Below are 22092 nucleotides of genomic sequence, written 5' to 3'. Positions count from 1 at the left end.
TGTCCCTGGTTCCAGAGACAGCATCCGCGTGCTGCTGGGAGCCACCTCTCTGCCTCCCCTCGACTTTCCCAGGGATGCTTTTTCTCCTGCCCAACATGTTTGCTGCCCGTGTATGTTGCTGGCTGGCAGGGAAAGAGATCAGTGTGTTTTTTTTTCGGGATAGTCAGCTGATTTCATCCCGGGGGAAGCAGTTGAAAAGCAGGAGGCAGTTCCTGCTCCTTAGCCTTCCATAATTCCAGCAGGAGAAGGATAAAGGAGAAGTGCAGTTGCCGGGTACTTCTCTGTGTTTGCATTTGAAAGAGCTTTGATAGGTTGTGATTAATGAGGCTAAAGGGAAGCTTGATAAATGGTAAATTCAAATGAGCCTCAAACAAAAATGGCTTTATGAGAAGGGATTTGGTTGGTGCAAAGTGCAGCTCATGGGTTTCACAAGCACTGTTTCGTTTATGGCTGTCAGAGCATGTTGCATGAGCTGCCCCCCACCGAAGTGTGTCCCCGTGTGCCTGCTGCAGGAAGAACTGCTGTGCAGCAGGTCCTGCCCAAGCCGGGCCCATGCAAGCCCTCCGGCAGGCGGTTGTTTCTTTCCTGGGTTACCTTAATATGTTTCCAGATTGGACTGTGGGCATCCTGCAGCCCCCATGTCCCCGTATCCAGGCTCTAATTAAAGATGCTCTCAAAGCAGCAGGCCAGCTGCCAGGGCTTTGCAGATGAGAACCATTGGCCTAATCTATTTTTCAAGTGAGTTAAACTAGGAAAAGATCCTGCCATTCTAGAATAAGAAGTTACCTGGGGAGTTAACCCAGAATAGTTGTTCTGCTTTGAATTCGCACCCTATCTCACTTCAAAATAACTTTCCCTATATGCAAGCTCTGTAAGCACAGAATACAGGGCATGAATTAAGCAAGATCACCCAGCAGAGGCAGGGAAAAAATCTTACTTTTCCTGAGGTGTTCTCTGCATTGCCTCCTGGCAATCCACACGCGCTCCTTGACACTTGCATCCTTTTCTGTAGGAAATCTGCCCTGTTTCTTGCTCCATCCCATGGAGAGATCTGCACTCCTGTCCCACCCCCACCTCCCTGGTTTGCTCTAGCACCCTGGCTGGAGCTTTCCACAGCCACATCTGCTCACCTCCTCTGTATGGCTTCTGTGCTGGTCCTGCACAGTGGCATGAGCATCCCGAGTGCTCATCTCCCCTGAGGACCATGCAGGGTTGCACAAAGATCTTAGGCTGGATGGGACCTTACTCCCTTTCTGTGTGAGACAGTGTGAGCTCTGGGTGAGAGACAGCATCAGGTGCCTTTATGTGAGCTGGAGCCAACGACCTGAGCTGGGCACAGGTGGCAGCTGCAGACAATGTGCTGTGGCTGGGCTGCTCTTGTCCTGCCTGGGCTGGGAGGAGGAGGGGGATGTTTGCACAGTGTTTTGGGTTGTGCTGAGGCACTCTGCTGTTACGCTGGTCCTTCGGATTTGACAAGCTCAAGTTCAATGTATATAATTTTAACATCTCATGATTCTTTAGGGGCTGACTCATCGTTTTTTGGCCTGAATGAATCATAGCTCTTGAACTCCATTGCTAAATTCATTATGCAGCAATTACAGGGTTGGAAATGCCACCTTAAGTGCACACAAACAAGCTGGCAGCAATTTTCTCCTCCTTTTCTCTCACCCTGCGTTACCAAGAGACTTTCCTTGTGAGTCTGCTCATCAGCTCTGGTCTCTGCTCTATAGCTGAGGGGCTTCTCAGCCACATCTCGATGCTTTGCCCTTGAGCTGGAGGGTGCAGGAGTTGCAGGTTGGGTATTTTTGAAGGGGAGAAAGGGAACAGCCTAGGAGGGAAGGCTGGAAATGCACAGCTTCACTCATCTATGCCAGTTCACTTGATTTTTGTCCCAACTGCTCCATGGCCATTACGGTGTAGTCATGGCATCTCTAATGATCTGTATGGGAAAACCCCAAGTATGAGGCATTGCTCTACAGTGGCAATGCTGGATGTTGGCAGCACTTCACAGGCACAAATTCTGCTGCAAGTGCTCAGCAGCTCAAAGGTAGATACCCATCAGAGGATAAAGACCAAGGAAGGTGTGAGCCCCATGCTGGCTCTGAAGTGTCTGCTAATACACACCATTGTTTTCTCTACTGTAAGGCACTAAGCCTAGATTTGGGAATTTGTGTAGGACTTGGCTTTTTATTAGTGAGGTCTTGAGCAAGAGCTCATCTGGTGTGTTAAATTAAGAGGGGCTTTGTACTAGGTAGGCTTTGCTTGCTGAATTCCTTAACCCACCAGAGCAGCTGGTGGGAGCTGTGCTGTGGATCTGGCATACAGAAGGGCCATCTCCACCATCTTCATGCTCAGATCAGATCTCTGCCTTTTAAGATGCCCCTGCTACCTGACCTGCATTTTCATTGCCAGAACACTGATTTTTCTGCTATCCAATTAAAACTGCATCTCGGACCAAATACTCAACTGAGGTACATCCCGAGTGGCAGGGTGTGCACCTGTGCTCAGGATGCCTGCCAGAAAGTCTTCCTTAAGAGCAGCCATTCTTCCCAGCTGAGTTCTGGCCCTTAAATCTCCATATCTTTGGAAACAGTCTCTGCCCTGGGCAGGTCTGGCTGTCTGCACACCCAGCATGGCTGCATATTAAGACAGCAGAGAAGGATGGCTGAACCTTGTGCTCATGGATCATGAGGTTCTCTTTGGTTCTTCTTGGCCTGTGGCAGCAAAGCCCTAGTGCTTGTAATCCCAGAAATGGCAGAAGCAAAGTAAGATCTAGACTGAGGAGGAGGAGAGCATTACCAGCAATTCTGGTACCATGGTCATAGTGAAGTTAACTTACAGCATCCAGAATCATCTTTTCAAACTGAGAAGTGGTAAATATTTGAAACTGAATTTCAGAGCAACTGTATGGTCAGAGCAGCAAGCCAAGGCAGTGTACCATCTCTGACTGTGGGCAAGAGTAGGTACAGAAAACACAGAAAGTAGGGCATGTATGGTGATGTGCAGGTTGATAACTGTGCCTAAAAATAAGGTACTTTAGAAACATAAAATCTGCCTTGCCAGCAAGGCAGTGGCAAGCTGCTCTGAGTGTCTGATTTGAGACTGAAATTGGCGATGTTGGCACTGCAGAGAGCTGTGCTAATATTTTGTTAGCATTTTGCTAGCAAAACGTGTTGTTTCAATCTGATGACCCTTGTCTAACATAAGGCAAGTTACTTTGGAGCTGTGCTTGGGCAGAGGTGAAAGCAAGGGGCTGTTGGTGGAGATGCTTTTCCTCAGCCAAGCCCTGGCAGCCACAGCCTGCTTCCTGTGGCTGGGGTTTCTGCTGATCTGCATTTTCAGAAGCCTTTGTCCCCTTGAAGTGTTATGGCTGAACTTTCTAGCAGATGCACTTACCATGTTCCTCCAGGCTTCAAGGAAAATGGTCTTGATTGCTCTGCAGTAACAGCATCTGGTAGTGTTGATCTTTGCTGCTGTGTGAATGGGCTGATGCTGATACCCTGTAGCCATGGTACCATGTTGATTGTTGGCACGTGCAGGGTAGTCTGGCCTGCTGTGCTGAAGGTTTCTTAGTGTTGGATAAGCATCCTCAGGGAAAGCCCCTTTCTTACATGCTGGACTTTGACCTACAAATGCTAGGTGTACAGGAGGATGAGCCCTTTGGAGTGGAAGGGTGAAATGTGCATGGTTTAGCAGTGGAACAGTCATAGAATCCCAGGCTGGTTTGTGTTGGAAGGGACCTTAAGGCTCATCCAGCTCCAACCCCTGCCATGGGCAGGGACCCCTTCCACTGGAGCACCTTGCTCCAAGCCCCTGTGTCCAACCTGCCCTTGAACACTGCCAGGGATGGGGCAGCCACAGCTTCTCTGGGCACCCTGTGCCAGCGCCTCAGCACCCTCCCAGGGAAGAATCCCTCCCTCGACCTGCTGTTCACACTCTGGGGGTGAAAGAATGGCACACGAGGGGGGTTCTGGGTTGCAAGCGCATGCGGCCGGGTCATGGGAAGCTTCACCAAGGTATAAGGGCTGTGTCTTAGAAAACAAATCTGGATGTTTGAGCCATATGGAGCAAAGCGTCCTGCACCATAGCACGGCTAATTAATTTTCCCCCCAAATCTCACCCAAATCTCTGTCCCAGCAGAGCCTGTGGGAGCCCCACTGGTCCCTGCACAGCAGAGGAAGGTGGGCAACACCATCCTGAGTAGACATACAGGCTTCTTGATGGATGCAGGATGGGTTAGAGGGGATATTTTTGTGTTATTTGGTAAAGATCTTTTGAGGATTGTTGGAATGGTTATGGATATGCTCAAGAGTACCCATAAGCATTAGAGTTGAAAGCATTTTTTTTTAGCAATAACTAACTACAAATGCTATTTAAAAAGGATAAATGAGATTGTTGGGAAGAAGATCCTCTCTTAAATCTCCCACAGAATCGATATTCCTCCTGTGAGGTGTGTAGCAAACTCTTCCAAATCTTGCCAGTTGTATCCAAGCCCACCATGAATCACCACAACATTCTACCAGCAGTGCTTCTTATGAGTCTCTCCACACCTCTCTTGGTGCTGTGGCGGCTGTTTGGTGTGCTTGACTCTGGCACTTGGGTGCTCTGGGTTGGGTGATGGTTGTGCCCGGCTGGTGACATCTGTCCTGTGGCCAGGGGCCAACACCTGGTGCTAGCAGGCTATGTGGTATTCGTGTCTGTGGTCTGGTAGTCTGAGCCTGCAGAAGGCCTGCTGCTGACACATCCCGTATTGGCACTGCTGAGGTGCCTAGAAGCTGTAGATGGAAAATCCAGGCACTTATCTGCCTCGGTGCTGTGCCAGAATAGGGCTGTTCCCAGGATTTTTTTTCTTTTCCCATGGGCCATAACGTGTGTAAGTGACTTTAAACAATGGAAGGATTTCTGTTATAAAGACTGGGGTGCGGGTGAGCAGGGCTTTAATTTGTATCTTAGGGGAAGGGTGTGGGCTCTTGCAATGGTGTTTTTGTGGTGCGCTTGGAAATTAGCTTTTTTTTTGCCTCCGTTTTATTTTAAAGCCTGTTTTAGGGGGAAATTTGTTGTTTTTCAAGTGATATTTCTCTAAATGTGTAGTTTAAAATGTCAGGAAGGGGAAGACTCCACACATCTTGTGTTGCAGGGTTGATAAAACCCAGAATCTTTAACCAGGAAAAAAAAAACAAAACCAAAGAAAAGGAGGTAATATCAGTGTTGCAGATGATTGGGCTGCTTTCCCTGCAGGTGCCTGCATTACAAGCCATGCTCACACATAATGTGCTGTGGAAAAAATAAATGGAAAGCTGAATCGGAGACTTATGCCCTCAATTAATTTTTGTTCCACATAATTGGAACTGCTGCATGCCTTTCCTTCAATATTTAACTGCCTGACACAGAAGATGGGGCTGCTCTCATGCAAGGGAAGTTGGGATTCAGTTCGTGTTTGCACAGAAATCCTGTTCTGATCTGTCTTTCTTTGCCTAAGGGCAGGAATCCCGCTGCTTCTCTGATGCTAGAGATAAATTTTGTTAGCAGATGCTTTTCTGCTAAGGAGAGCAAAGGGGGAGAGGGGAGAGGTATGTAATGAAATCTCAAAGGACTAAGATTTCCTGGTCTTCAAGCATTGCCTTTTCTGCAGTCCTCTGCGCTGCCTCAAGCCTGTGTCTGTGCTGCCTCGGGTGCAGTCACTGGGGAGTAGAGGGGAGAGCTCTGCTCGTGGCTTCATTTGTGCAGTCCTCATCTGTGGAAAGAATGAATGAGTACAATTAGTGCGTGTTCCCTGCAGATGTACAGGCTGTTGAATGGTTTTCTCTATTGCACTAGGTTAGAAGGGGATGGTTTCTTTTCGGGTGTACTTTGAAATTGAGCCCCAACTTAGTTTCTGATTTTTTAACTCACTTCAAAATCGCAGTTAGATTTTCAAGTTCAAAGTAACTGCAGTGTTCCTCTGCCTGCCTTGAGTAGCAAGGCAGTGGCTAAGAGCCCAGGATATCTGGTTTTAATGATTCACTGGTGGACCAGAAAGCAGGAGGCAAACCCAACGCTTCACCCTTGTGAAGCAAAAGGGAGCTGCAACTCCAGGGTACCCTCAAAGGTGCACCCAGCACCCACCCGGAGCTACCCCTCAACCTGTGGGCCAGCAGAGCCTACTGTGCCCATCGATGTGGAGGGAGAGCCAGAGAGAGTGGAGCTTGGCCACTGCGCCTCGGGAGCCTGTGGTCAGGAGGGTTCTGGGGAAGCTCTGGGGCAGCTGCACAAGAGGGATGTGGAGCTGTTGGAGCAAGGGCAGAGGAGGCCACGGAGATGCTGCGAGGGCTGGAGCAGCTCTGCTCTGGAGCCAGGCTGAGAGAGCTGGGCTGGTTCCACCTGCAGAAGAGAAGGCTCCTCAAGGGGAGACCTTAGAGCAGCTCCAGTGCCTGAAGGGGCTGCAGGAAAGCTGGAGAGGGGCTTGGGACAAGGGATGTAGGGACAGGCCAAGGGGAATGGCTTTAACCTGCCAGAGGGGAGACTGAGATGAGCTCTTAGGCAGAAGCTCTTCCCTGTGAGGGTGCTGAGGTGCTGGCACAGGGTGCCCAGAGAAGCTGTGGCTGCCCCATCCCTGGCAGTGTTCAAGGCCAGGTTGGACACAGGGGCTTGGAGCAAGCTGCTCTAGTGGAAGGTGTCCCTGCCCGTGGCAGGGGCTGGAGCTGGAGGAGCTTTAAGGTCCCTTCCAACCCAAACCAGTCTGGGATTCTGTGAAGAAAAATGGATGGGGAGGAAAAACCTGGAACTTGTAGTGAACATAAAAACTATCCACATGAAATTTCTGGATTTGAAAATCTACCTGGGCAAGGACAGTTCTGTGCAGAACAGTGGCAGCCTCAACAGCACCGCATGGGGCAGATGGATAGAAGAGAGTTTCCTCTGCAGAGCTTCTAGATGAAGGTTTTCTGAGACGCCTCTGAGTCCCACTGCCTCTCACTGGGAGTTTTGCTCAAGGAGCAGCTTTGCACAGGAGCCATGTGGAGGGAAGCAAGCGCTGCATTTGGGTGGTTTTAATGCCCAGGTGTGCTGCTAAATCACGTGTGTGGTCTGTGCCTGCGCTTGTGTCCTGCTGAAGCAAAGCCATGGTGGCTGTGTCCACTGAACAAAGACCCAGCTCTCTGACAGGAGGTATATGTATCTGGGGAGCAGTGATGAGCAGATCTGTTCTGCTCGTCACTGAGGTGCCACTGGAAGGAGCAGCGTGTTTCTAGCACGCTCATGAGGGGGAGGACTGCTTGGCACAGAAGGTCTTTTCTCAAGGAAGCCCACATTGAAATATTGATAGGAAAAAGAATGTATATTGTGCTGTGTGGGGTGTTTACAGGAAATATAGAGTGAAAATACTGAGGAGCTTTCCTCAGACAACTGCCAGTGTTGTTACAAGTGGGACAGTTGGGAGGAGGACGGAATGAGGCACTTCACATGTTCTGCTGCTGCACTGGCTCCAAAGAGAGGGCTTTTTTCCTTCCTGTTTTGCTTTTTTCCCTGTGCTTGTATTTAATTCCCACTGCTGGGAAGGAGCTCATTGAGGAGGGAGAGATCATCAGAAATAAAGCAGCCAGGCCAAAATGTTTTTAATTCTCTGGAGACGAATTTAGCTTTAAATATTGAGCTTTCCATGAAGCTGGAAACACAAGTGAATGTCGATGCACCTCCAGCACCAAAGTGACAGTGAAACACTGAAACTTCCTTTGCTGCAGACAGGTGAAACAGTAACTTCACTTCAAGAAGGTAATTGGGGCATAGATGAGGTTCCTTACTTTGCATGCATGAAACCTGTGGGAAAGCCAAGAATCTCTCCTGAAACTCCTGATTTCTGATGAGATCTTTCTTGCCCTGCCCCTCCTCACCAGCTCCACAGGCAGACTGAAGGAGCCCCTCAGGGCTCTTGGCTGAAATATCTTATTTTTCTTTTTTTCATGAAAGTGATGGTTCCTGACACTTTCCTCTTCGTTCCTTCAGGAGGAACCATTCATCTGGCAGTGCTGAGCATCTGCTGCTTGAAATGCTGCAGAAGCCCTGAGTGAGGGAAGGAGCTGTTTGCTTCTGAGATACCAGCACAACTGAATTGTGCAGTGACAGTCCTGATCATTTTCACTCCTCCATGTGGTTAACCTGTGGGTGCTGTGGGGCTTGCAGCATGGTGCAGGGAGCATCGCATGCAGCGTGCAAGAAGAACTTGCTACCAGAAGCAACAGTCAGAGCTGTTAGAGTCGCACCAAGGGACAAGTAAAGTTTCACTCATGGCTGCAGCACAGGACTACAAGTAATAATCCTGAGGTGGGAGTGGAGCTCTTGCAGTAGTTTGCTGCCTGGAGTCAGACAGGTGGCCCTGTTCTGCATTCATCTGTTCATCACTGGATGCTCCTGAGCTCTGGGGGAGGGTTTGTTGCATATTATTTTGAAGGTAGTGGTGTAGCTGTATTATCAGGCTGTGGTTTAGTGCCCAGCCCTGGGCTGTGCTCCCAGGGTGTGTGTTACCAGTTTCCCACTTCAGCTTTGCTGCCAGCCCTGGCATTCTGGAGGAGATGATGGTCAGTGCCCGCTGCCAGTCAGAGGATGTGGCACAACCTGTCTGGCAGCGTGTGATATTAGAGAATCACGGAATCCATTTCAGAAAAAGAAGCAAACCCCTCAGGAGGCTGGAAATGCAGTGCTTTGAAGTGCTCACCCCTACAGCCTCTCACCTCGAGCATCCTATCCTCCTTCCCTGGGCTCTGTAGGAAACATGGCTGTCCTGGAGCACTGCAGGTGAAAACAAGTGTTTTGGGACCATTATTCCTCAGAGGGGCAGGTATGCCTCTTGTGAGTTGAGCTCCCCTTCACAGTCTACTGTATGGTTGCTGTTGGTACCTGACTGTCTCTCTTCATTTGGAAGACCCAGTGGCTGAGTCTCCTGCTGTGGGTATATAAGGCTGTAACAGTTTGGGTAGTTGGGTGGTAGGGCTGGATGCAGTGTCCTTATGGGCAATGCTCTAGTGAAATGTTTTTCCACAAGGCAGGAGATGAGAGGAGCAGTTGTAGTAAGGAAGGAAACCCTGGTTCTGGGCTATAGTTGTCTTGGCATGAAAGACCCTCTTGGGCACAAACAGCCCAAACCAAAACACCTACAAACCCCAGAACTCTGACTCCAGAGCAGGGCTGGCTCTTCTCGCCACAGGTCAGAGGGCAGCTTTGGCTTCCCGTCTTCCCAAAGTTATTGCAGGATGCTGCAGGGAGCAGCTTGTGAGCGTGGGGAGTGCCTTGGCAGAGCCAGCACTGTTATGTGCTCAGCCGGGATATGGGTCGGGGAATGACTTGGAGTGTGTTCCTCTCGGGAGGGCGAGGGGACACTGCTGCCCTTCTCAGCCTTGGTCTGGCTGCAGGGAGGGAGGGGATGGACCTCAGTTCTTTGTGCATGACCAGCCCCATGGCACATCCATGCTTTGAGCAGCCCCCCTGTGTCCTCTACCTTGTTCTCTGTTGGGGAACAGTTGAACTCCTGTGCCGGCCTTTCCCTGTTGCTCGTGCCTGTCACTCCTTCTGTCACCTCCTCCTCTCGCTGGCTTTCTGGCTGTCTCCGGACAGTGTGATGGCTGCTGAGCTGCCACTGAGCTCTTCCATTCATGGGGGATCAAGCAGTGAAGAGCTGTTCTGCTGCTTCCTCCAGACGTCCGGGTGATTCTGGCCAACAGCAGAAACAACCACGCAGAACATGGGTCTTTGGCTGCTTTGTGTCACCAGTGACAATCCTGGATGTGACGCCAGACAGAGAAGCCTGGAGGATGGGTTCAGCAAAAGGCTGCAGTGGGCTGTCAGCTAGCATGTCATGGGGCAGGAATAGAACAGGTTGGCCTTTGCCCTCGTAGGAATCAGAAGGGGTAAATCTAGCAGGTCCTCACCATGCCATGGGGCAGGAGTTGACTCTTGGTGAAACAAATAAATGGGGCAGCCACCTCTTCTGCAGGCTGCTTATGTGCTCCTATCCTTGCTGTAGGCTTTCATTCTTGGCTTCGAACTACTCCAGTGAGAGAAAATTAGCTTGGGGTGTTGCTCTTTGTGCCACTCACTTGACTTTATGCTGTGAAGGCAGATGCTTCACCTAATTGGCTGGGCCCAATCCTGCAGGTGCCTTCCCACAAGCAATCCAGTGAGTAGGAACAATTTCCTTGACTTCAGAAGTGCCTGCTCACGTATCTGGATCTTGAATTGTATCTTTGTTTGAAAGATGCATGACCCAAAAGAATTGTTGAGTTGCTAAACTATTTCATTTCAAGGTGTCTCATTCAAGGGTTGCTCTTCCATGGTTTGTATTCATTCTTAAGTGGAATAAAACCAAAATCAATTTATGACACTTAAGTGAAGGGCTCTTGAAGTGTTTGTGTTCTGCTTCAGTGTCATGCTGTGTTTTAAGTAGTGCCCTGGGGAGATGGGAGGTCTTTGCTCCAGCTTCATTGTCTGATGGGGAGATGAGGAGTCTCCCCAGCATCCCTCAGCAGTGTGGCTGTTTTCATGGATCCAGCTCCAACCTTGGCAATGTTATGGCGAAGTGTCTGCAAGTTGAAAGCTTTGTAGGAAGGTCAAGGGAGGCAGCTCTGAGTGCGTGCTGGAACACAAAGATGAGTGCACTCGGTTTTCTCCTTTGTGGGAGGCAAATGCCAGCCTCTAAATGCCACATGGAGAGAAGTATGTGCAGAGGAGCTGAAGGACTGCTCCAGGCAGGGCTGGTGGTGAGGAGCTTGTAGCAACCACTGGCTTGGTAAACTCTCACTTCGCAGCGTTGCCATCTCTTCTTGTACTGCAAGTGAGTAACCAGTGCCCCGAAAGTCCTCTTGAGCTCAGTGAGATGAATCTCATACTAAGGTGTTTGCCTTCCCTTGCATGCCTTTTGTAGGGGCTGATCTTTGACATGGTTGGAGTGGGTCTTGCTCTGCCACAGCATCCAGAGGGTGGCGATGGCACAAGCACAATACAGTTGTGAGCATCTGGCCTCCCTCTTGACCCCTGAAGGCATGGTCCGTTGTCGCCTCGGGGCTGCGTGAGCCTGGCAGGATGTGCGCGGCATGGCAGCTCGGATCCGCTGAGCTCATGGAAACGTGGCTGTCACACATGAGGAACATCGCTTTTCTTCCCTCCCCCGCCTTTGAATAAAGCAGAAACCAAAATGTGATGCCTTGCAAACCACAGGCACCCACACAGCGACGCAGCCAGCTTCTGTGTCGCTCTGCAGGTGAACGAATGCTGGGGCCTGAAACTAGGCTATAGTTACACCCACCAGTTTGTGCCATACGAAGTCAATGTGCCATTTGTTTGGTACAGGAAGAAACTAGGTCCCTGGAAACAGGCAGCTGGAGTGATGGAGCCAAAGCCTCTCTGAGGCTCTGGGGCCCATGGATGGTGAAGGGATTTGTACCTCAGTCTGGAAGAAGCTGAGCGGTGTCTTCTGCAGGGTGAACTCTCTGATCCATTAGAGATCCAATTGCTGCTTGGGCTGACGAGACGCTGGGGGCTGGTACTTCAGAAATCTCTTGGTGTCTGCTGATCTCTCCAGGTTATTCCCCTCTGTAGGCCACTGGAATCTCCCTTTTGTTCTGGTGTGAGAGCAGAAGAGCTGCTAGAGGACAAGGTGTGTGCAGGAAAGCTGAAACACCGGCAAGCAGAACAAGCCACACTTCTCCTTTCTTTATAAATCAATGTCCTGTTGCTCTTTGTAAGGTGCAGTCCTAATACCACCAAGAAATACTCCAGCCTTTTTTGAATAAACAAGGAAATGCTGAAATAAGGTTTCTTTGCTATTAGGAAAACCTAGCCCTGCAGAAGTAGGTCCTTGTTTCTGCTTCAGGCGTGTTTTGGAAAATATTTGTTCATCTTTCAGCAAACAATGGCAGAAGTGGCCTGGAAAAGGAGCAGGGTGGGAGTGCCGCATGTTTTATGCTGAGAGGCATTTCCTGCCCTTATCTCCCCTCCTTCGAGGTATTGTGAACAGGGCTTCAGATCTGCAGCCTGTGTTACTGGAGCGGAGATCGCCAAGGCAGATACCTCCCCAGGAATGCCTGTGAGGGGCAGAGCTCACGGGGGTGCTGAAGAACTTTCCAGCCAAGTGCTTGTGCTTGGAAACCGTGCCTGCCCCAAAAGGAAAGTGTTTTGGAAAGCTACGTTTCCACTGCTCGTGTGGGCAGGGTGTCTGGGGGCTGCCGTGAATCCCTGTGGGCAGGCAGAGCTGTGCGGGGCTCTCGTGCCATGGAGCAGCCCTGGAACACTTTCCTTGTGTCCTGACATTCCCAGTCATGAGCTGGTATTCTCCATCTCAAGCAAGTGTTTGATTTCTAGGTTAGTATCTCTCTTATAAAAAGCTTTGCAAGGATTTGGGTTTGTTGCTATGAGGAACTAAAGCATAAAGCATTTTTTTTTTTTTTTTTTTTTTAGCAATCTTAAGTTCTTATGGGATGGAACACAGTTGTTGTGGTTTTTTATTCGAGTTTATCGTGAAACCCTCAAAACATGGCTTAGAGGTGCTGCTGAAGCTGCCCTTGGCCTTCTATTTACCTTCTTGCTCTTTATAGCAACTTGACAGGAGGATGGAGCCAGGAGGGGCTGGGCTCTGCTCCCAAGGAACAAGGGATGGGACAAGAGGAAACGGCCTCAAGCTGCACCAGGGCAGGTTTAGATGGAGCTGAGGAACAATTCCTGCCCCAGAGGGTGCTCAGGGATTGGAACAGGCTGCCCAGGGCAGGGCTGCAGTCACCGTCCCTGCAAGTGTTCACACAGCGTGGAGACAAGGCCCAAGGTGCCATGGGTTAGTGGTGCCCTTGGCAGTGCTGGGGAACGGTTGGATCTTAAAGGTCTTTTCCAGCCTGGTTGATTCTAGGATTCTGTAACTTACTGGATAAAGAGACTGCTCAGACCTGCCTGTGTGTGCTCTGGCTGAGTTTGTTTGTTTTCAATTCTCAAACCAATTATCTCCAGAGGAAATGGTGTGTCTTGCTGTCAGTCAGCTGGGATATTTATAGGTAAGGTCAAACCACTGTGAAAGGTCTGTAGTGGTGTTTGCAAGGAGTGGATGTCTCAACCTTGTGAATTTACTGGGACGTGGTGGATGTGCTGCATGGCATGGACATTTCCCTGCAGCTCCCCAGGGTAAAGCCTCTCCTGGGCTGCTTCCCCCTCTGAAAAGGGATGAACGGTGGCTTTTCCTGGGTGGAGTAAGGTCTGTATCCTCACCATGTCTCTCATCTTGTTCTAGCTACCCCTCTTCTGCTGCTATTTTACCCATAGACGCTTTGTATTCACTGCTTGAGAGACTGTTTCTTCCTCCCCTTTGGGGCAGGATAGTTGACAAAGTAATGGCTTCAGCTGCCCTGTTGGTGCTTTCTCAGGTGCTTGTGAATATTTAAGCTCTCCATGGTCTCTCTTCCCCCCCTTCCCTTCCTTCAAGCTGCCTGAACCATAACATCTCTATTTTCTTACATGGTTATTTACAGTTCAGCTCACAGGCATGCTCACCTGGCCATTCAGCCTGCTTTGTGCAGGTCAATTTGGAAAGGACTCATACAATTTGCTCATGATATTGCTTCACTTCAAATGCACCTTTCCTTGCTGCTTCTTAAATCTGGGGCATGTTTCCTCCTCCTGTGCAGCAGAGGATGCTGCCCATGGGTCACCCAGTTGATGGCTCTGTGAATAGTGCTGCTCAGAGGTCTCTGGTGTTTTGGTCACAGAGAGTCTGGGGCTGTGATTTAGCTGCTCTTGTTGATGCACTTATGGAGTCTGTACAGTGGAGCCAGAATGAGCTGGCATTTCGTAAATAACAAACCTGAAGGAAGAGAGAAATGAACACAAGCCCCTATGTTTGTAAGTATTTGAGGTGGTTTAAGTGTTAGTAATGCCTCCCTGAGAGCTATGTGCTGTCCGTCTGCCCTTGGCTGGGGTGAGAAGGGGCTGTTGGAGCGAGTCCAGAGGAGGCCACCGAGATGCTGCAAGGGCTGGGGCAGCTCTGCTCTGGAGCCAGGCTGAGAGAGCTGGGCTGGGTCAGCCTGGACAAGAGAAGGCTCCTCAAGGGGAGACCTGAGAGCAGCTCCAGTGGCTGAAGGGGCTGCAGGAAAGCTGGAGAGGGGCTTGGGACAAGGGATGTAGGGACAGGCCAAGGGGAATGGCTTTAACCTGCCCGAGGGGAGACTGAGATGAGCTCTTAGGCAGAAGCTCTTCCCTGGGAGGGTGCTGAGGCGCTGGCCCAGGGTGCCCAGAGAAGCTGTGGCTGCCCCATCCCTGGCAGTGTTCAAGGCCAGGTTGGACACAGGGGCTTGGAGCAAGCTGCTCTAGTGGCAGGTGTAGAAGAGCACAGGCGATGCTCCTGGTGGGTAGAACTCCTGTGGGAAAACCTGCTAGGCCTTGGTGCGCCAGGATCCCCATTTATCTGCAGCCTCTTCCTTCTGGGTTATTTGTGCTGGGATGGCCCCATCTTGTGCCTGTGTCTGCTCTGGGCTCTGCCACTGCAGCCTTGGTCCCCTCTGCTCTCTGTATTGCTGCTCAATTCAAGCAGTTAAAGTGCAGTTACATGAGCTGCCTTTTCAGCTGGTAGGTGCTGCCTGTCGGTGTTCCAGCAGGCTGGTCTTGGTTGCTCCTCGCAGGGGATGATGAGTTGATGCCTCATGCCTTCCTCCTTGTTCCAGGTTTCCAGCACATTACACTGGTCACTGTGATGGGCCTTTCCCTGCCTGACCCCAGGATGATGGTATAGCAGCGGGCAGCTGCGATCCAGAAGGCTTGCGGTGAGCATCGTTTCCCACTGGGACATCCTTCGCCCTGCTCCCTCTCTTAGCAGAAGCCATGGATGCCCATGTGGACCTCCTGACAGAGCTGCAGCTGCTGGATAAGATGCCCACGCTGGAAAGGCTCCGGGCAGCGCAGAAGCGGAGGGCTCAGCAGCTGAAGAAGTGGGCACAGTATGAGAAGGAGATGCAGCATAAGAAGCGGAAGCATGAGAAGAAGAGGAATGCTGTTAACCGAAAGAAAGTGTCGTTTGAAGCCAGCGTTGCTCTGCTGGAGGCTTCTCTGAGGAACGACTTGGAGGAAGGTATGACACTTGTGTCTGGAATTGCTTTGTTTGGCTATGTGTGAGGTCTGTGTTGTGCTCTGGTGTTCAGAGGCATCTGCATTGGCATCCGTGCACTGGACTACCCTTGACGTGCTGTTGGTCTCTAGAGTGTTGCCATCTCTGATATAGCTGTGCAGTGCTCAAAACACTGTGTGACACCAGCATTACCTAGGTTGACATCAGGAGTGGGCACATGAATGCCAGGATAGGGCAGGGGTTATGACCGAGGTTTTGGGGAAGAGGAGGCAGCTTTCATCTTCCCTTTCACACTTTCTGCTTACAGAAGGTGTGAAACATTTCTTTGCCTTCTGGGTGTGCCTCTTTTAGTGGTTTTTATGGAAGTCTGTCACAGAGTTTTACATGTCAGTGTAAATCTCTTCAGCTTCCCTGCTTGGGGGGGTGGAATGAGAGCTACAGGGATGTATGATTTTTCCCTCCTCATTCAAAATAGCACAGATTTGCTTAATGCTTCCTATAGAAGAGAACTGCAAATTGTTCACAATTTGGTTTAATTGCACCACTTCAAAGTGCATCAAAGTGCTTTGCTTTTGCTTCAAAATCTGAAGTGAGGAAGGGAAGAAAGTCTAGAAGTTGATCTCCATTAACCTCAGCAAAGTGTGGGGGAAGCCTGTAAGCGCTGGGGAGCTGGAGCTTACTTCTTTGCAGAGAAGTAAAGTCTTTCTTAGAGGACATTGGGAGCAGCCTTTGGGGCTGCTGCTCTGCCAGGTGCTATTATCAGTGTGATCTACCTGATCCTTTGCCATGGTGGAGACAAGGGAGATGCCAAGGAAATGTGGCCAGTTGAGCTGCATCTCTGGTGGGGAACGTTGCTCTAGTTTCCAGCATCTTTTGCAGGAAGCACTATATAGTTCCCTGATAGGTGGATAGAAGGCAAGAACCTTGTCTTTTCTTGTGAGGAATCTCCCCAAAGTCATGTCCCTGTTTCTGAGAAGGCCTTTTGTGCACTGTAACCTGTCCTTGTGTGCGTGTTGGCAGCAGTTTGGGACTGGAGCACTGTGGTGGTGGACACTGATGGCCTGGGCAGTGTGTTTGACAAACCCTGCTGCACGTCCATGGTTTTGGTGCATTTGTAGCCTTTCTGAGAGAGCAGACCTGGGGTAATGTCCTGGAAATTGCAGCGTTTTATTTGTCTCTTCCTTGCTATAAAGGTTTAACAGTTGTTTCCGGCTCTTTGCTTCAGTGAACCTGTATTCTGAGCTGTTGTAGTCCTCTAGGAGAGCTCCGGCAGCGAAGCCCCCGAGAGCCCTACTGTGAAATTGTGTCTGTAAATGTTGCCTGAGATGACAGATTTAGGACTTGTTCCAACTCTGCCTGTGCTGGTAGATACTTGGCAGGGTATGGCTTTGGGTTTGGTACCCAGCTGCTTGCCTGTAAATGACAGCTCACAGCATTGGAGTGGATAACAAGTGTTTCATCCTCTTCATGTGGTGATGTTGCCCCTGCTCAGTGCTTGGGCTGGAGGGTGTGATGGGGCCATGGGTTTTTGAGAGGCCCGACCATGTAGTTTTGCTTTCTGTGCTTTCTGGCTCTGGATCTGGACAGTTTGGAAGCAGGGAAGCTCCTTCATTGTCTGTCTTTTGTATTTTGTGAGAGATGCACAAATGGCAGAGGTGTGTGCAAACATGGCACTGGAGGAGGTTGGCTGTGCACGCTGGTGACAGTGAGCAGGGCTGGTGTGCTAATGGACTGGTGTCAGAGGTCTTGTGGACAACGGTCTTGCATCACGTGTGGACACGGACACTTGGCTGTTGGGCATGCAAGAGTTGAGCTTTCAGCTCACAGCTTCATTCCTTTCTTCCTGTAAGGCAAAATCCGTTGCTGCAGGTCTCTTGGTACTGTAATGGCAGAATCACGGGATGGTTTGTGTTGGAAGGGACCCTAAAGCTCATCCAGATCCCCTCCCTTGACCTGCTGCTCACACTTGACCTCTTTCCATAGGCAAGCCCATGTAGCTGGCTTTAACCATCAGCTGTTCTTCGAAGTGATGCTGGTTACACTAAATGTGATAAAGGCACTTCCCTGTTGGTGCAAAATCAACCTCTCCACACAGTGGGGAGGGCAGGAGTCTGGAGCTGGGTTTTTCAGATGCCTTACATTTTTAAATTTGATTTGTTTTGTGGTCATTTACAAAGAGTGTGTGGCCAGTTTCTGTCCCTGCTCCATCCCCCCTGTGCCGTGGAACCAGTGTGAAGGGGAGGAGGGGACAGAGCCAAACAAAGATCCCAGACTGGGAATATTCCTTATCCAGTGCGTGAGGCCAAAGTGGGGGAATCTGTGGGCTCTTGGAGGTCCCAGGTAATTGTTTTGGTGGATGAATCATCTTTTCTTGGGTGTGGGAAGTGGAGGGGGAGGTGAAGTATAAATGATGAAGAAGTTGAGGAGTTGGCGTGAGGCAGGCTGGAGAGCTGGGGGTGCAGCGGGCACGTGTCTCCGCTGCGGCTCTGTGTTTCCATCCTGTGTGAGTGTGTACTTGTCTGTTTAATTGGAACTCTGTCCCTCCTGCAGTGGCAGAGGGGGTCTGCAATGAAGCTGAGGAAGAGACAATGAAGTTAGTTAGTGGGTTGGCTCTTTGTCCAGGAGGTGTCTTGTGCTGTGATGTAACCTCCTGATGGAGGCAGTGGGTTGAGCCCTGTGAGATGGAGTCCCTGCTGCACAACCCTGCCCTGCCCTCCAGGAAACAGCCCTGTGTCCCTCAGGACCTGGACATCCTCACTTCACTGTCCTTTGCCCGTGCCTTGCCAAGATGCTATTGAAAGAGCAGCTCCTGTGCACCCAGAGCTATCCCAGCCCCCATTTCCTTCTGCCATCAATGGCACAGGCACTGTGCTGGGCCACTCCAGCTTCCCACCGAGCCTGTGGCAAACGTGACAGCCTTGAGGGAGAGGGCATCTTTCCCGTATAAGAAATGCAGGTTTCTTTGAATTCCACCTTGGTTTGTGTTGAAGGGACCTTAAAGCTCACCCAGCTCCAACCCCTGCCACGGGCAGGGACACCTTCCACTAGAGCAGCTTGCTCCAAGCCCCTGTGTCCAACCTGGCCCTTGTCCGTGGGTGACTGGTGTGTCGCAGAACACGCTGTTTCTCAGCATGGTGGCAAAGCAGGAGTGAAGGCAAGAGATCCTGGAGAGTATCACAGAACCATTAGAGTCAGAAGGACCCTTCCAGTCCAACCCCCAGAGCAGGAATGTGGCCGGGTGGTTTTGCAAAGGAGCTGTGAGAGCTGATGAAGGCTGTGGCCCTTCAAGCTGTCCTGCAAGGACTGAAACCATGGTGAGGAGGCTGTTCCCTGGAAGCATGGTGGCCCCAAAAGCAGCCTTGGTGGCTGCAGAGCTGTCGTGTCCAGGTCTTTCTGCATCACTGAGCTCCTGTAAAAGCAGCTCCAGAGCAGGGGAAAAGGAACTGGTGTTTCATACATTGACATCCCAGAGGTGGGTAAAGTGGCTGCCAGTACAGACGTGTGGCTCCAGGGAGACCTTGTAACAGCCTTCCAAGACCTAAAGGGGTTTAACAACAAACCTGGAGAGGGGCTTTGGACAAGGGCCTGTAGGGGCAGGCCACGGGGAATGGCTTTAACCTGCCCGAGGGGAGACTGAGATGAGCTCTCAGGCAGAAGCTACGATCTGCTGTTGTGTGATTTGCTGCCTGCAGAAGCTGGTGGTGCTGGTGTTGGCTGGTGGGTGAACTGCGTTCCCTTCTGCTAGCCAACAGTGAAATAAAGCCCCTGAAGGACTGGTTCACCTTCAGCAGCACTGGAAGTGCCCTGGTTTCTCCTGCTCTTAGGTGAGAGTTGCTTCCTCCCAGCCGTGGCTCTGGGAAGCATCGCTGCGAAGTCCTTCAGCTCCCACCTTCTGGCACTTCATCCTGCAAAACTCTCAGTGCCAGAGCGTTGCATAAAGCAGCATTTCTGCAGCAGTTTAACTGTGTACACGCTGGTCGTTTGGGGTGGTGAACAGAACGTGAATGAAGACTCGGGTTTGGCCTTGGACTTGGCATCCAGCAGAATGGGCCCCGTTAGCAGAGCAGCAGGCTCAAGCTTGGGGCTGGCTGTGTTCTGCACTGGCATGGGGAGGATTTCCTGGGGAGGGTTACAAGCATTGCACAGCTTGTTCATAGCAGTACAGCCCCATGTTTCACTTCTTGCAGACCCTTAAGTGTACTGTACATTTGCGGTAATGATGAGCATGGTAAGCCTTTTAGGAGCCATCCCCAGGCACCTCCTTCCGTGCTCCCTTTGCACCCTTCTGGAATAAACCCAACCTTGTCATTTGGAAAGGCACTTTAAAAAGAGGCCCTAATTAGTGTCTATAAATTGCTGTCTTTAACCTTTACAAGGTGATGTGATCTGTTCCCTTGTTACTAAAAACCTTTTATGAGGTGCTTTAATTTTCCACCCACATTATTAGTCTCCTGAAGCTTTTTACATGGGGTTCCTATGTCCAAATCTATGAGCAAGTGTATAGAGAGATTTTCTGTCTGAGATTTTTCTCCTGGCTTTGGTGCCCTTTGAAGGGCTCGGGGGGGGACCCAAACTTTGTCTTGTGAGTAGCCTGAGTGTATCTGGGTGTTTGGGGAATGCCTTGAATCAGAAACGAAAAGTTTCAGTTCAATAACAAGGGTGCTTCTTGAGCTTTAAACTCCATAGGTGTGGAAATGAAGGCTGTGGTCCTTGGAAAGCTGGATGTGGGAGCCCTTGGCAATGATGGATCTTGCTAATTTTGTTAATGGGGGTTGGTATGTTTTCCAAAAGCAGATTCACATATTTGGCCACATTTAACTTGGCTTTTTCATGCAATCTGGAGACGATGCCAACCTGGGGTTGCTTGCATATGGCACTAACTAGCTGGCATCTGGGAGCACGAGCGATATTGAAAATGCAACTTTCTCTGTTGTCATAACAAGTAAATGATCTTTTTCTTTTCTTTTTTTTTTTTTTCCTGGCATAGTGGGATTTCAGTCCTGTGGGATGATTATTCCCATTTCTGTAAGAGCTTGAAATGCCAAGATTTCTGTTTGAAAATTAATGCTGAAAGTCCATCTTGGGTTTACCTGGGATGAGGCCCTTGCCCTCCCCAAACCAAACATTCTTTTTCAAACACTTTCTTTAATCAAAAAAGTTTGATCAGAAATACTTAAAAAAATAAATTAAATAACAAAATGAGATAAAACACATTCCTGAACTTCAGAATGTGGTTTATAAAGTGTGACACCAGCTGCTGTAGAAGAGCTTTGGTCTCTGCTAAGTGTCTTCATAATCCCTTTCGAGGTGTCTGTTCTTGGGCACTGGCTGCCACATGCACTAAGCATTGCTGCTTGCTGTTTCAAAATGTGTGAGTTGAGAAACAGACTTATTCCAGACTAGAAATTGTGCACCTTTTGAGTTTCTCGACTCCCAGCAAGTGTCATAGTGCAAGCAGTCTCCCTTCATGCCCCACACAGTCAGCAGTTGCTTTCCTTGACTAAAACAAGGCTAGAAAACGTGCACACGAATGTCCTTGCTGAGAAATGGTGATGTGGGGATCCTGCCTGGAACTATTTTGATCAAAACTTAAGCAGCAGCCCACACCTCCATGGGCACATCTCTCTGTGTGCACCTTGTTTGGGCAGTCTCAGTGTGTGTGAGATGCAACTGGGTTGGTTTCACATTGCTTCAGTTTCTGGCTCTTACACATGTACCAGCTTCCACTGGTTCTGATACCACTGAAAATGCTTCTTATGTTCCTTGTAGTAGCATTACAAGAGCGCATAAATATTGCATTCAATGACTTGTCCCTCCAGTAAAGACAGTCTGTTTGGACTCAAGGTGCTTTAAAATCAAACAGGAATTGGCCAATGACTGTTGCCAATCATAGATTTTCTTTTTTACTGGAAGAGGCTTAAGTAACTTAGTTGGCTTCCAAAATGTGGCTGCAATGTGCTCAGGAGGGGAAACTTTGGAAGCTAAATGCAAATGGAGCTTTTTTTTTTTTGGTTTGTTAATATTTTCAGTGGCTGCTCCTTGGTGAGTAAGGAGTATTTCCTTTTGAAATGATGTCTGTGCAATGGGGAGCAAAGGCTGGAACTCTTAGGGTTGTGTGTGCAAGGTGCAGCAGGTAGGATATGTAAGGTCACCATCTGCTCTACAAACCCTGCCGGGCCAAATCACAGCAGGGAGAGCTCAGGACACAATTGCTGCCTTCACCGGGAACGTCAGGATATGGTCAGCCAAGGGCAGATTATCAACAGAACCTTAATTCAGCCAGGAGATGTTCCTGCATACAACCAAGGTGTTTAACCTTTCCGTTCCCTGGCCTGGCTGCTCTGCTTCCAAGGGTGTGGAGGCAGCATTATATGGCTGCTTATTTTCTGATAACTACAGGCTGCCAAATGTCAAAGCTAGAACTTCCCAGTCCGAACCTGATAATGCTTACTGGTAGCTTTTTCTAGCCAGTAACTTCCCAGCTTGGCTGTCTTTGTGGTGTTCCAGTGGCATCAATGCCTGCCATCTGCATGAAGGGGACCAAGGCATGTGAGTGTGGAGATAGGTATGGGTTGGATCAAGCACAAAAAGCACTGCGCCTGACTGCCTGCTTGCTAGGGTAATGCCATGGAAGGGCTGATCATAGAATCCCAGACTGGTTTGGGTTAGAAGGGACCTTAAAGCTCATCCAGTTCCAACTCCTGCCACGGGCAGGGACCCCTTCCACCAGAGCAGCTTGCTCCAAGCCCCTGTGTCCAACCTGGCCTTGAACACTGCCAGGGATGGGGCAGCCACAGCTTCTCTGGGCACCCTGTGCCAGCGCCTCAGCACCCTCCCAGGGAAGAGCTTCTGCCTAAGAGCTCATCTCAGTCTCCCCTCTGGCAGGTTCAAGCCATTCCCCTTGGCCTGTCCCTGCAGGCCCTTGTCCAAAGCCCCTCTCCAGCTTTCCTGCAGCCCCTTTAGGCACTGGAGCTGCTCTCAGGTCTCCCCTTGAGGAGCCTTCTCTTGTCCAGGCTGACCCAGCC

The 22092-nt window shown here is 50.1% G+C and overlaps 2 protein-coding genes across 3 annotated transcripts in view; one reads left to right on the top strand and one right to left on the bottom strand.

Annotated features, from left to right (window-relative positions):
• Positions 1–22092, top strand: part of PPP1R16B (protein phosphatase 1 regulatory subunit 16B) — a 54726-nt gene that overhangs the window by 4854 nt on the left and 27780 nt on the right. For both annotated transcript variants that reach the window (XM_057414344.1, XM_057414343.1), the window contains exon 2: positions 14667–15070. In XM_057414344.1, the coding sequence (XP_057270327.1) occupies positions 14824–15070 (247 nt within the window). In that variant the 5' untranslated portion in view covers positions 14667–14823. The remainder of the gene's footprint in view (positions 1–14666; positions 15071–22092) is intronic.
• Positions 1–22092, bottom strand: part of ADIG (adipogenin) — a 68624-nt gene that overhangs the window by 41270 nt on the left and 5262 nt on the right. The window lies entirely within an intron of this gene.

The sequence above is a fragment of the Pezoporus wallicus genome, unplaced genomic scaffold (assembly GCF_028554395.1).
Source record: "Pezoporus wallicus isolate ANWC-B61680 ecotype Strahan unplaced genomic scaffold, APGP_CSIRO_Pwel_v1 contig_6631, whole genome shotgun sequence".
NCBI lineage: Eukaryota > Metazoa > Chordata > Aves > Psittaciformes > Psittacidae > Pezoporus > Pezoporus wallicus.
Note: the sequence above shows the minus strand (reverse complement) of the source record. Positions and strands in the feature narration are given on the sequence as shown.